The sequence below is a fragment of the Drosophila obscura genome, unplaced genomic scaffold, assembly GCF_018151105.1.
Source record: "Drosophila obscura isolate BZ-5 IFL unplaced genomic scaffold, ASM1815110v1 contig_186, whole genome shotgun sequence".
Taxonomy (NCBI): Eukaryota; Metazoa; Arthropoda; class Insecta; order Diptera; family Drosophilidae; genus Drosophila; species Drosophila obscura.
The window spans coordinates 6364181-6375967 of NW_024542774.1; the positions used below are offsets into that span (position 1 = coordinate 6364181).

General features: G+C 47.4%; 2 protein-coding genes across 2 annotated transcripts; one reads left to right on the plus strand and one right to left on the minus strand.

The window, feature by feature from the left end:
• The first annotated feature begins 5812 nt into the window (after window positions 1-5812).
• On the plus strand, window positions 5813-6986 carry LOC111074504 (proteasome subunit beta type-5). The gene is made up of 2 exons (XM_022367305.2): window positions 5813-6061; window positions 6114-6986. Exons 1-2 carry the CDS (start codon window positions 5912-5914, stop codon window positions 6921-6923), a joined length of 960 nt encoding a protein of 319 aa, XP_022222997.2. The 5' UTR covers window positions 5813-5911; the 3' UTR covers window positions 6924-6986.
• Window positions 6987-10188: 3202 nt separating this feature from the next.
• LOC111074537 (odorant receptor 65a-like) lies at window positions 10189-11699 on the minus strand. The gene is made up of 5 exons (XM_022367339.2): window positions 11548-11699; window positions 11316-11487; window positions 10728-11248; window positions 10307-10670; window positions 10189-10242 (listed from the first exon to the last, which is right to left on the minus strand). The coding sequence occupies exons 1-5, from the start codon at window positions 11697-11699 to the stop codon at window positions 10189-10191; spliced, it is 1263 nt and encodes a 420-aa protein (XP_022223031.2).
• Window positions 11700-11787: the final 88 nt, after the last annotated feature.

An 11787-nucleotide genomic window follows, 5' to 3' on the forward strand; every position in this document is an offset into this window, starting at 1 on the left:
CAGTGGACCATCCATAAGGGAATCTTGGCATTCCCCCCCTCCACAGTCACGCTCCCATATCTCTGCCTCCTTCTCACCACCCATCAATGCGTATGCATAAAACTTTTGCCGCACTTCGTTCTGGGATAAGTATGGAAAATATTTAAAAGAAAAGTTTCGACTTGGAAAAACACTCGAACAGCTGGCTGGCTGGTGACGACAAAGGGGAAAAAACGGAACGGGAGGAGCTGGCGCCAGACTCTGGAGGAAATAATTTTCAATTTTCCCGTTGAAAACATTGCAAACATTTCAGTTTTTCTGTTTTTTTTTTTTCTTTTTTATTAGAAGATGTAGATGTGCGAGTGCATTTCAAAAACTGCAACGTTTTGAAACATTTTTTAATGAGCACTTCAGCGGGGTGAGCGGTGATGAAAATTATTTTACTTTTTCCACTGTGGCTGATGAAAAATTACTTTCATTTTAATTAGGAACTGCCTCAAAGAGCAAAGTACGAGGAAGAAGCGAGTGCAGAAAGACGAAAAATTAAATTAAAAACACTTTCGTGCATTTAAGCAAATAAAGAGAGCGAACACACACACACACACACACACACACACACATGCACACCTTCTCATAGTGGAAAAGCGCGGGTGGAAAAGCTGGTGCCCAGCATGCATGCGGCATGCATGTGTGTGTGTGTGTGCGGTGTGATAGTTTCCCTTGTGCTGCATTTTTTTTCCACCGTGTACGTGCCGAGCGGAGTTTTATTTTTTAATTAAGCTGTTTACATTTAGTCGTAATGTCCTTGCCGCGTCCCTTTATGGAGCGTATATATACCTTCCACATATACGTTTTGGGCGGGGCGTGGGAGCGTAGGTGCCAAGAGTAGTTTGTTTTTCCCCCCTGCTTTCTTGCAGCGACTAAGAAAAACGCTTGCCGCAACAGCAGCAGCCACACCTTTGTGGGTCAAGTGAGCAGCCGGGCTCTTGCAGCTGTCGGCGCTACAATTAAAAATGTGCAAACTTGCATTATTAAAAAGAATTTCACGACACTTCTTGGCCAAGCGAAACTGTCCGGCCACGCACAAAAGCGGAGAAAATAAAACAAAACGGCAGAATGACAGAGAAAGCTTGTGCCAGCTTTTGGCTCACATAAGCCACTCATTTTTGCAGCATTTTAGGGCCACAAATAAAATGGCAATTAATGGCTCACAATTTGGGCATACACAAAGTGAATGTGTAAAGCATTTGCAAAGCAACCACAGCCATTCGAGTTTAATGCCTTTTAACACAATTTGATTAATGGGTAGCCTGGTAGACATGAAAGCGAATGAAAATCGACCTAATTTGAGAGCTAAATGCTTCGCATCCTTTGGCAAAAACATGCTCAAAAAATACAATTAATTAATGCAGGGAAAAGTTAATTAACTGCAACGTTAACGCAATTGGAACGTTTGGACGCGGCACTGCTCCAGTAGAGCTATGGAGCCTATGGGGCCCGGACACATTCAATTCAATTAATTAAAATGTTTTTTATTTATTTTCCTGCTGTTTTTTCTTTGTTGCTGTTCATTTACAACATTTATGGGGCGGCAATTGGCCTCAGGTGCTGCAGTTGCCGGTAATTGATACAAAAAATATAACCACTGCGCTGGCAAAACATGTTTACTTACGAGTATTTCGCGGCTTTTCGGCTATCGGTCAAGTTTATCGCCTGTAGGGAAATGGGCATGCTTTTCATTGTTGTATGCTTTGCACATCACACGGTGAAATGGGGCATGCGACGGCATCTGTAATTGAGGCAACTAGAAGCTTCTGATTAGTGCCGCGTGGCTCGCATTGCTGTGCCTCGCCTCTTGTCAGCGATGGACAAAGGCCCTGGCCATGTGGCCGAATCAAATTTCCGCGCTTTGTGCAGCAAATTGCGAAAAAATCCTTGGCCAATCAGTTCGTGCACAAAGCGCCGTCAGCGGCCACGCATCGCTTGCAACAGCAGCAACAGTAGGGTTGTGGTATGGGGCAGTGGGGCCAGTGGGGCAGGCTGACACATTAACAGTTCCTCCGGTCATTACGACTTTTGCGTTGTTTGCAATGTAACTCATCCCTCTGTGCATCTCTGCACGGGTCTCTTGTTGGGCCGCGTGAATGGTGGGTCTCTTGTCGGGTTTGGCCAACAAACAAAGAGCACATCTCGCATTGTTTGCCGCCCAATGCCAATGCGGCATCACGTCCCGCACCGTTTCATTTCGTTTCATTTCAGCTACTAATCCTCTCAACTTTTCCGGCATGCCACACTGAACCATCCTTTTTGGGACGACTAAGGGCAGTGCAGATACTGCGTAACTCCATGGTCAAGGGAATACGTATGCTGCCCATCAAGTTCAAGGAAATTAACCATGCTCAGGCTCATACCAGCGGAGGTGGGTGGGGGGAGGGGCAAATTGAATTCTTTAGCCAGCTTTCCCATTCGGAAACGATGTGTCAAAACCATTATATTCTCTTGTTTTACGACAATTTCTTGTCGCGTTTGCCCGCCACACAGAGATACTCGTATATCGATCATCAAAATTTACGAGAGCCGGTCCCAAAGTGTGTTGGCCATAAAATGCTCTAGGGCGCGAAAGGGGGCCGGAAGGGGGCAGCAAAACTAATTAGACGGATATCAAATACGGATTAATGGCTTTCCAAGTGCCATAAAATCGAAGGCGCAACAATTAGCCGGCCTATACTTATGTGAGGAGGAGGAGATACATATGCCGGCGGCGGCGGCCATGGAATTCAAGCGAATATGTTGTGTCAAGCATTAAAATCGAATCGGAGACTAGACTTCTATATGGTGGGGCGGGGCATGACAAGGAGGAGGTCCTTCACTGCGAGAAAGTCATTGCAATGCAAAGTAAAGTCGTTAAAATCTTACAAAAGTTGTTTCTGATGGAAAAGTTTGCTGAAGCTGAACCTGAAGATGGAAAACTTTGTTTTATGACTGTACTTGAGGGGGGAAGTGGGGGTTAGAAATGCTTTCCATTTAAAAAAAATATTAATCTGGCCTATAAATAAGCAGATCCATTTCCACATCTACATTCTCATGTGCTGGCCACATCCGCCCGCCCATTTGTGTGTGTGTGTGTGTGGAGCTACCATTGACGGACAAAGTTTTTAATCTAATGCATCATCGTAAAAATTGTTTACTTTATTTGGCTGTGAAAATAGTTGCTGTTGCCGTTGCCGCTGGCGCTGGCGCTGGCGCTGGCACTGGCACTGGCTTGTGTTTGACTTTGATTCTTGAGGATTGCCGCCGCGGCGGAGTGGCTGTCAGACCAACAACATGACCCCATAAGCAACGCGGGTGCAAAAGTTTTTAAGTTTGGTTGTGCAGCCTAAACTTTGAACTTTGTTTTGGGTCGTGGTCCAGTGCTGTGTCCCCTGTCCTGTCCGCTATCCGCTGTCCGCTATCCGCTGTCCGGAACCAAGACAAGCTAATCCATTTTGCGGGCCTTTTTCAATTAAAATTAATTAAATGCTGTGCGCGCGGTCGCAAATGTCAAAACTGTTTTCGTGGAGACACGGCGCCGTCAATTAGGTGGCCTGTCAAATTCCGCGTACGGCTTTTGGGACAGGTCCGAGACAGATGATGAACTGCGAGTACCAACTCGATGGAGCTCGATGGCAGACGTGGTGCATGGCAAAGTTTCCCGTAATGCTGGACAGAGTTGGGGGAGGAGTTGGAATGTCGGTGGTACGTTTGGGTGGGCTAACCGGATTCTCCTTGGGCTGCTCCTTGGGCCGCCTTAAGCAGAGCTTAAAAGTTGTCTTCGCAACAAAAGTTGAGAGCTGAGAGCAGACAATAAGCAGTAAAACAACGGATTTGAAGGATTTTAAAACAATAATGCCAAGTGGCACAAGTGAATAAAACGAAAGTGGAATAAAATATTCCTTCAAATGGTTTCCTCTCTTTTCTTTGTGTAATGCAGAAAAGCTTAGGAAACTTTGCAAGCTTCCGAAACATTTCTAGATGTATTTCTATGGCCTGTTTACAAAATGGTTTAGTTTTTATGATTATTATTTTACAGCTGCCAGGCAACTTTCCAGCAAACTTTAAGTACGTCTTGTGTAGCCGTGTTGTAAGATGCAACCCCCCCTGATTATGTCTCAAAATTAAATTAAATCTTCACCTCCCGCACCCGAATCGCTGCAATAATTTCCACTCAACAAGCTCAAGTTTGTTGCACCGGCACCGGCACCGGCACCGGCGCCGGCACCAGTGTGCCCAAATCTCTCACTCGCCCGCCCTTGACTGGGCGTCATTTTAGTCATTAAAACAGGTTCACGCTAAACTCTCAAGTAATTTTCCCCGGCACTCCACTGCACTGGAGGACAGCGAGAGCCAGCGAGAGCGAGCGTGGATGCGGTTGCTGCTTTAGTTGCCCTCTAATAAACTGGCCACGGACATTTTTAACAAGTTGTTGCCAGAGAGACAGAGAGGGAGAGCACAGAACACAGAACTGCAACTGGGCTGTAATTAACGTAGAACAGAAGATGGAAGAGAGGAGGTGCTGCAGGAGAAGCACTCCAATTCCCTGAGTCTGAGCTGAGCTGAGCTGCACCAGATTTTGCATATCAGATTGCTGCTCCCGGTTCCAGTTTGGAGCCTGCCTTGTGATTTAATAATCAGGGAGCAGGGACCAGAAAAACTATCCAGAACCAACAAACTATAAGGACAGTTTGTGAAAGAATCGAAATGCGGAATACCCTTTCAGTGCGGATTTTTCCTATGGCTGCAATCTTTGAATGTGCGTGAAATTGATCCATATTAAAGGTAATTTCTAGCCTTGATGTTCCAACCTTTACGCTGTCTGCTACGCTCTCAGTCGAAAGGGCATCCCTTTTGGTAGGGTTTTACTCAAATGAATGGCTCTCTCCTCTTCCCGCCCTTGCACTCGTTCTCTGGCCCCCTTCCTCCTGTCATTAAAAGGGCAGAGCATAGAAAAGTGCAGGCGCGAATGGAGGCGCGTGCAAAAATGAAATGTGCAAAACCCGGCTGGGGACCGACCAGATGGGGCAGTGGCAGTGGCAACTCCTAGGCCACTTGCAGCTGGCAATTTGCATAAATTTAGATCAGTGACACATGGCAGCGTCAGGGAGATAGGGATAGAGGAGACAGTGTAGGAGTAGAGTAGATTAGAGAGAGAGAGAAAGAAAGCATTGGAAATACTTTGCAAGGCTATTCATCCAGATGCAGCCCTCCCCCGACCAGGGAGGCCCAGTCGACCCCACACCACCGATCTGGGGACTCAAACAGTTTAGCAAACATTTCCAATTGGCGTTTAATTAGCGGCTAATCCGTTTGCCACAGCCTGGGCGTAGGTGTGTTGGCGGGACGCTGCTCTGCCCCATGCTACTTTCTCTTTCTTTCTTCATTCCGTTATTGGGTTGATTTGCGAGTCTCCACAGGTGCCAATGCCGTTGCTGATGCTGGGACGGAGATGAAGCACTGGGACTGGTAAAAGTCCAATTAAAATATCGTGTATCTCTCTGTGGTGCTGTGGCGCCACGCTGCAGTTGAACCGGACTGGGGACTGTGCGTGGGGAGTCCAGTGTGAAATGGTAATGTGATTGGCCTTGCCACTGCTGATTGCTCATCAGAGCGGAACATTCAACGGCAACGGCATGGATGAGGCTTTGAACTACTCGTGCAAATAGATACGGATACGGATGTGGATCAGATTGGATTGCATGCTGAATAGAAGTGGCGTGAAAAAGGGTAGTCTTTGATAATAACTAAAAATTCATCTGCCAAACCTTAGGGGTTTCAATCTTTAAAAATTATTTAACATTGTGTTTTCCAATACATTTCCTTTTCTTTCCATTTTATATATTTTTATTTAATTCGCTTAAATTTTCGCGTATGTACTTGCCATTCCACATCCACATCCATGGCACTAGAAGGTATTTGCGGCGTCAATCGATGGCCCTTCATGCGCCGCTTCGATCATCTCCAGAGCGAGTGGCAAATGGAGCAGCTGCGCGATGCCACCAGCAACTTTGAGAATCCCTATGCCCTGATGGCACCACCCTTCGAAAATGTAAGCCCTCCAATCCACAAGGTGTTGACCATTCCATACAACATACTCCCAGCCAGCGGTGAATCTATGCAAAATTGTGGACCATTGTGGGATCAAAATGGACTTTGCCCATGGCACAACCACTCTGGGATTCAAGTACCAGGGCGGAGTGGTGCTCTGCGCGGACTCGAGGGCCACTTCGGGACAGTACATCGGATCGCAGACGATGAAGAAGATCGTCGAGCTGAACGATTACATGCTGGGCACACTGGCCGGTGGAGCTGCCGACTGTGTCTACTGGGATCGAGTGCTCGCTCGGGATTGCCGGCTGCACGAGCTGCGCTTCAAGCGTCGCATGTCCGTGGACGCGGCGGCGCGGATGATCGTCAACATTTCCGCCGAATACAAGGGCATGGGCCTGGTCATGGGCATGATGCTGGCCGGCTACGACGACGAGGGACCGAAGCTCATCTACGTGGACTCGGAAGGGGTGCGCTGCCACGGCAATGTCTTCTCGGTGGGCAGCGGCTCGCCCTATGCCCTGGGCGTCCTCGACACGGGTCACCGCTACATAATGACCGATCAGGAGGCCTTCGATCTGGCCAGGCGTGCCATCTACCATGCCACCAGCAAGGACGCCTACTCGGGTGGGATTGTCCGGCTGTACCACATCAATGCCCAGGGCTGGCGGAACATCTCCAACACGGACTGCTCGGAGCTGCACGATGCCTACTGTAAGGACGATCACTCGGGCGGAAGTGCTGGCAATTCGGGTTGCTGTCCCGACGATATTCCCTGTTCGAGTGGCGTCCAGCGGCAGAAGGAGCTGCCGGAGAACGAGGTCCTGGCGCAGGTGGCAGCCGTCACCCAAGAGGGAACCTAGTGCATAATTTTCCTGTGTGTGTGTTTGAGAGCATTTTGTATATTCTTGATTCTGGCTACGTGATTAGGAATTGTGTGTGCCATAGATGGTGTTATTTTTCAGTGGTTCCATATCTGCATGAGGGGCCAAAAGAGTGGCAGGATGTGGATGCTGCCTTGCCCCTCTGCTGGCTCGCCTTTTTACCCATTTTTCTGCTAATTTTGTCTCTCGTCGTCTACTCTGCTCGCCGGCTATATGTACGAGCAACTTTCGCTCGCTAAACCAACTTTTTCTATAAATCAAAATAATAACTTCTAAGCTCCGAATGACTACCCCTAAATGGGCGTTCCACACACGCACAACGACACATACACACACACACAGATACAGAGTGAGAGAGAGAGAGAATGGACGAAATGTTGCACTTTGTGTCTTTCGGTTGTCATCAACAAATGTTGCAGATGCTGAAAGCAGAAGGACTCTGGGTGTCCCCATCCTGGGAAGGCAACACCGCAGACATTAGCAGGCGCATGAGGGAATTTTGTGGCGCGGAGGGGTAGGTGGGAAGGGTAGGTCATGCTTCCCCTGGACGGAAGCCTGCTAAGGCGCTCTGAGCATGCGATAAATTTAATAAATTACAAACCAAATCCGCAAATTTGTTGAATTCCAAAAAATAAAAACCCAAAGAGGCGCCAAATGACTCTGAAAGAGGGGGTTGCTGGCGGAAGAGAGAGCGAGAGTGGGGTGGTGAAATGGTGCACGGCGTTTGGGGAACATGTGAGTGTCACCAAACTGCTGCAGCACGTGTGTGTGTGTGTGTGTGTATGGTGCAGTCGAAGGAGCAGTGGTACCACATGGAAATGGAGGAGCAGTAGCTGAGGCACCGCAAAAGGAAGGACGAGCAGAAGCTGTTGCCCCACCACAAGGATATGGAGGAGGAGGAGGACGAAGAGGAGGTGGTGGAGGAGCAGTCGGGCAGGAGGCAGAAGGCGTTTAGTGGGTAAAAGTTTTACTGTAAATTGCTTTTAATCTAATGAACGTTGCCAGCAGGATAACGGGTATAGGCGAGCATAGTGGTGGATAGTGAGGGATAGTGGGGGGAAAGGTAACCCCAAAGGCACCGACAGTCATTTTTCCTCTGTGGTGTCATTAGAAAATTACTTAAAGTCCATGCACAGAGCTGCGCGAATGCTCGGAGAATTTCTAGAGCACGATTTGAATTGGTGGAAGGTGCTGGCGGTAACCATCGATCACAGGGCCCAAAGTATATATAACAAAGTATATTACGACTCTGGCATACTATTTATTAAAGAACTTTCTACTCTATGGGTACTCCATACTTGATATTCATCCAATTTTCATGTACTGATTTCAATTAAAATGAAGGAATATCACATACATACATATATCTATGGAACTAGTCCCCACTGTCCCACATATTTCGCTCTATTTGTGCTCCATTACTCTCTAGAAATTTGCATAAAATCATACTGAACATGCAATGCAAAACGGCATCCAGACCCTTCCTGTCGTTGCCACTTCAATGGCATATTAATTGCGGCTATCATTTTCTACTAAATTAGCCAGTTAAACATAAATACATGTAATACTCGTTTGGGCCCCCATCCGCACTACCAGCGATCCATGACACTGCCCCTTCCAGCCACCTTCTAAAATGTATCCTCCACCTAACCGGCTAATGTGCGATAACAAAACAGCAGAAAAACTATAATTTAAATTAATTTGCAAAACAACAAGTGCAATGACAACAACAACAACAACAACAAGATATTACAACACCTGCAGTATTGATGCACAGAGAGAAAAATCTCAAGGCTAACGAGAAATTAAAAAAAGTAACAAATTCAATGCAAAAATTACAAAATAAAATTGTTGGAAAATAAGGAGGATGATCTGATGATCTCTTGGATCCTCCCCGTCTTTCTGTCAGTGTACTCCAGCGATTGTTGCCGCTGTGTTCTACGTGTGTTTCTGTTGCCATTCCACTTTTGTCAACGAGCTCAAATTCAATGAAATTTCACACTTTGTCGTTAAAAGCGCGCCGCCAGCCAAAGGTAGGCCAAAGAGTGGCGGGGAGCCAGGAGTACGGTGTATGTGGCATGGGGCACTGTTAACTGTCGGGGGCATAAGGATGAAAATATGCAAATGGATTTTGCCAAGCGAATGGAACGCAGCAGGGGGAGGAGGGATTCCAAAGAGGCGGAGCGGCCGTAAGAGTCTGCCAGAGTGTTTGACAGGCAAGCGTGACTGTTGCGGCGGGAGCGTCGAGGAGATGCAACTGCTGTTGTTTCATGTACGAGGTATAGTCGTATATGTAGATGCTGATGATGATGATGTTGCTGCTGCTGCTTCTTCTGCTGCTGCTGCTGCCGGTTCTCCGGCTGTCACCGGCACGGCGCGGCGGCAACACTTGGCCAAGGCATCGCTCATGACAGAAGAAACGGCTGTGGGCTGTGGCAGGGGCAGGGACAGGGACAGGGACAGAGGCAGCATAACCCAGGGACACACTTGGCCACGGCACCGCCCATAGAGAGGCATGCTTATGAGACAACGGATGTGGCAGCAGCGTTGCCTGCTCTGGCATTTTCATTAACAGAGAGTCGCGCCAATGTGGCCGAAGAAAGATGACAACGGCAATGGCAGCTAGAACAACAGCAGCAGAGGCATGCTGCCTCTGAAACAAATGCAATTGCAGTGCCAGACCAGACCAGACACAGGCACAGGCAGCAACATCAGTAGCAGCAGCATCAGCAGCAGCAGCAGCCATATTAGGGGCAACATGCAACAGCAACAGCAACAACAATGTGCCACGAGTAACATCTTTTCCGCCAGGCGGCAGCAAGAGGAGTTTCAGCGTCAAATGCACTTCCAATTTATCAGCTCTGGGCCTAAGCCACTCCCTGCAACATGAGCAGCATCACAGATGAACAGATGCTGTTGCGTGTGTTCCCGTTCCCCCCCATTCATTGCCATCTTTGGCGGCAGTGGCGCATTAGACGCAAATATACTGAAATTCGTGGAAATTAGTTTGCCGGCAAACGACTAACAAAAAGCAATTATGGAAATCGGTTATGAAAAGAGCGTTCATTAAAGTATGGCAACACGTTAGAGCTGTGGATGCATCCAGAACTCGGGATTTGAGGGATGGGAAAGCAGTGCGTTTAATATGGGATTCCATTAAATATAAGTGAATTGAAGCATGCTGCTTGTGTCAAGTGCAAAGTACCCAAAAGTGCATCTAAATAGTACATATGCTGAGATTAATCTAGTCCAAAGTATTCAGCAATAGCGTGAGGATCCCATAGCACTGGTTGAGTATCTGAAAGGATAGTTATGGGGGTGATAGGGCTACCCTTTACAGGGTCTAACTCAGTCAAACTCACGGCTTTGTAGTTGGCCATATTGAAGATCGGAAAGGGGGTCGCTCGCATTATCAATGGTGTCTGTGCACGCATAATTATAAAGCGAATATTCCAATAGATTCGCTTGGTACCAACATTTGCGTCGTAAGCCTCGTAGGCAGCCTCGGCCACGTCCAGCGACTCCTGCGACATCATATCCCCGAATTTTGTCCACATCGAAAGGTGACCCAGGGCCATAAGCATCAGAACTATAAACTCGCCAGCCACTTTTGGATCGTGCCTGGCCATCATTGCCTCAAACACCGACAGGGAGACCAGCAAAAAGTTGACAATCATTTGCATAATCAAAGGGCCGTGGAATATCTCATTGCTTCGATCAATCAGACTAGAATGTTGAACACTGTGGTGGAAATAAAACTTCAGTTGCTTCACAGATTCGTACCTGATTATCTTCTGATGAAACCTGACCAGACGATGGATCTCCCATCGCATGAGATCCTCGTCCCCATCGCAGAACTGTTGGAGGTGCCGAAGTTCAACACAAAGGACACTCAGAGCAGCCGTAAGCTGCGAATAAATGGACACAGACATGCATTCGGTAAAAGTGAGCCACATTAGAAAGTACAGAATGTCGAAACATTGCGATATATAGATGAGAATGTGTGTTCTCGGGTGCCTCGATGGATCGTGCAGGTGGTACGGGTAGGCAGCATGGAACGGCAGGTCCTGCTGTGTCCAAATGGGTGTAGAAATCAATAGCACTATAAAGACGACCATGGAAACCATCCAAATTATTTGCATTCCGACGATGATCAGATAATGCAAACGTTTCGCAGATCTCACTCCTGCAGCAGCCGAACCCTTTCTCTCCGAACGATAGCACTCCTCGAGGCCATCGATTAGCTCGTCAACGTCATCGGCATACAGAAGGAAAAAAACTACCTTGAAATATATAAAAAACGTCTGAAAATAAAGAACCAAAAAGAGTGGTGGCGTATACTCGTATCGAAAGCAAACTATCCATTCTAACCGCAATTATAAATGCGAGATCTCGTCCCAATTCTACGATGTCCTCCAAGGATTCGGAAACGGCGTATAACATTGAACAGTAAAATATCGTCCCCTTAATAAGAAGAAATAGGTGCCAGATCCTCATGCCAGACAGGCTGCGTTCCACCGAGTTTGGGTAGTATCCCAAGGCCCTGTAATCCGAATCTGGTTACAATATGTACATAATTCCTACAATCACATTTTATACAGACTTTAGTTGCTCTCGGTTTAGGTATGGCACAGTGTGCTCGGGACACTCCTCCGGAGTCTTGTAAGTCAACGCGAATCTGGCAAACGGTGCCATGAAACCCTTCAAATTCTCTCTCAGGCTAAATCCGACCCGTTCGCTGGGCAGTTCGACCATCTTCAAGTTCTTATAAACCGTACAGTATTAGGTGTGCAGGCTGAATGAACGTCGAGGTACGCATGCTAAAAATGTTCCCACTGGAAAT

Excerpts from the sequence above, each read along its gene's own strand:
- LOC111074504 (XM_022367305.2), top strand. The coding sequence starts at position 5,912 with ATGGCACTAGAAGGTATTTGCGGCGTCAATCGATGGCCCTTCATGCGC. Across the intron at positions 6,062-6,113 it reads TGGCACCACCCTTCGAAAAT|CCAGCGGTGAATCTATGCAA; the intron begins GTAAGCCCTCCA and ends ACATACTCCCAG.
- LOC111074537 (XM_022367339.2), bottom strand. The coding sequence starts at position 11,699 with ATGGTCGAACTGCCCAGCGAACGGGTCGGATTTAGCCTGAGAGAGAAT. Across the intron at positions 11,488-11,547 it reads CTAAACCGAGAGCAACTAAA|GGCCTTGGGATACTACCCAA; the intron begins GTCTGTATAAAA and ends TTCGGATTACAG. Across the intron at positions 11,249-11,315 it reads ATCTCGCATTTATAATTGCG|ACGTTTTTTATATATTTCAA; the intron begins GTTAGAATGGAT and ends CTTTATTTTCAG.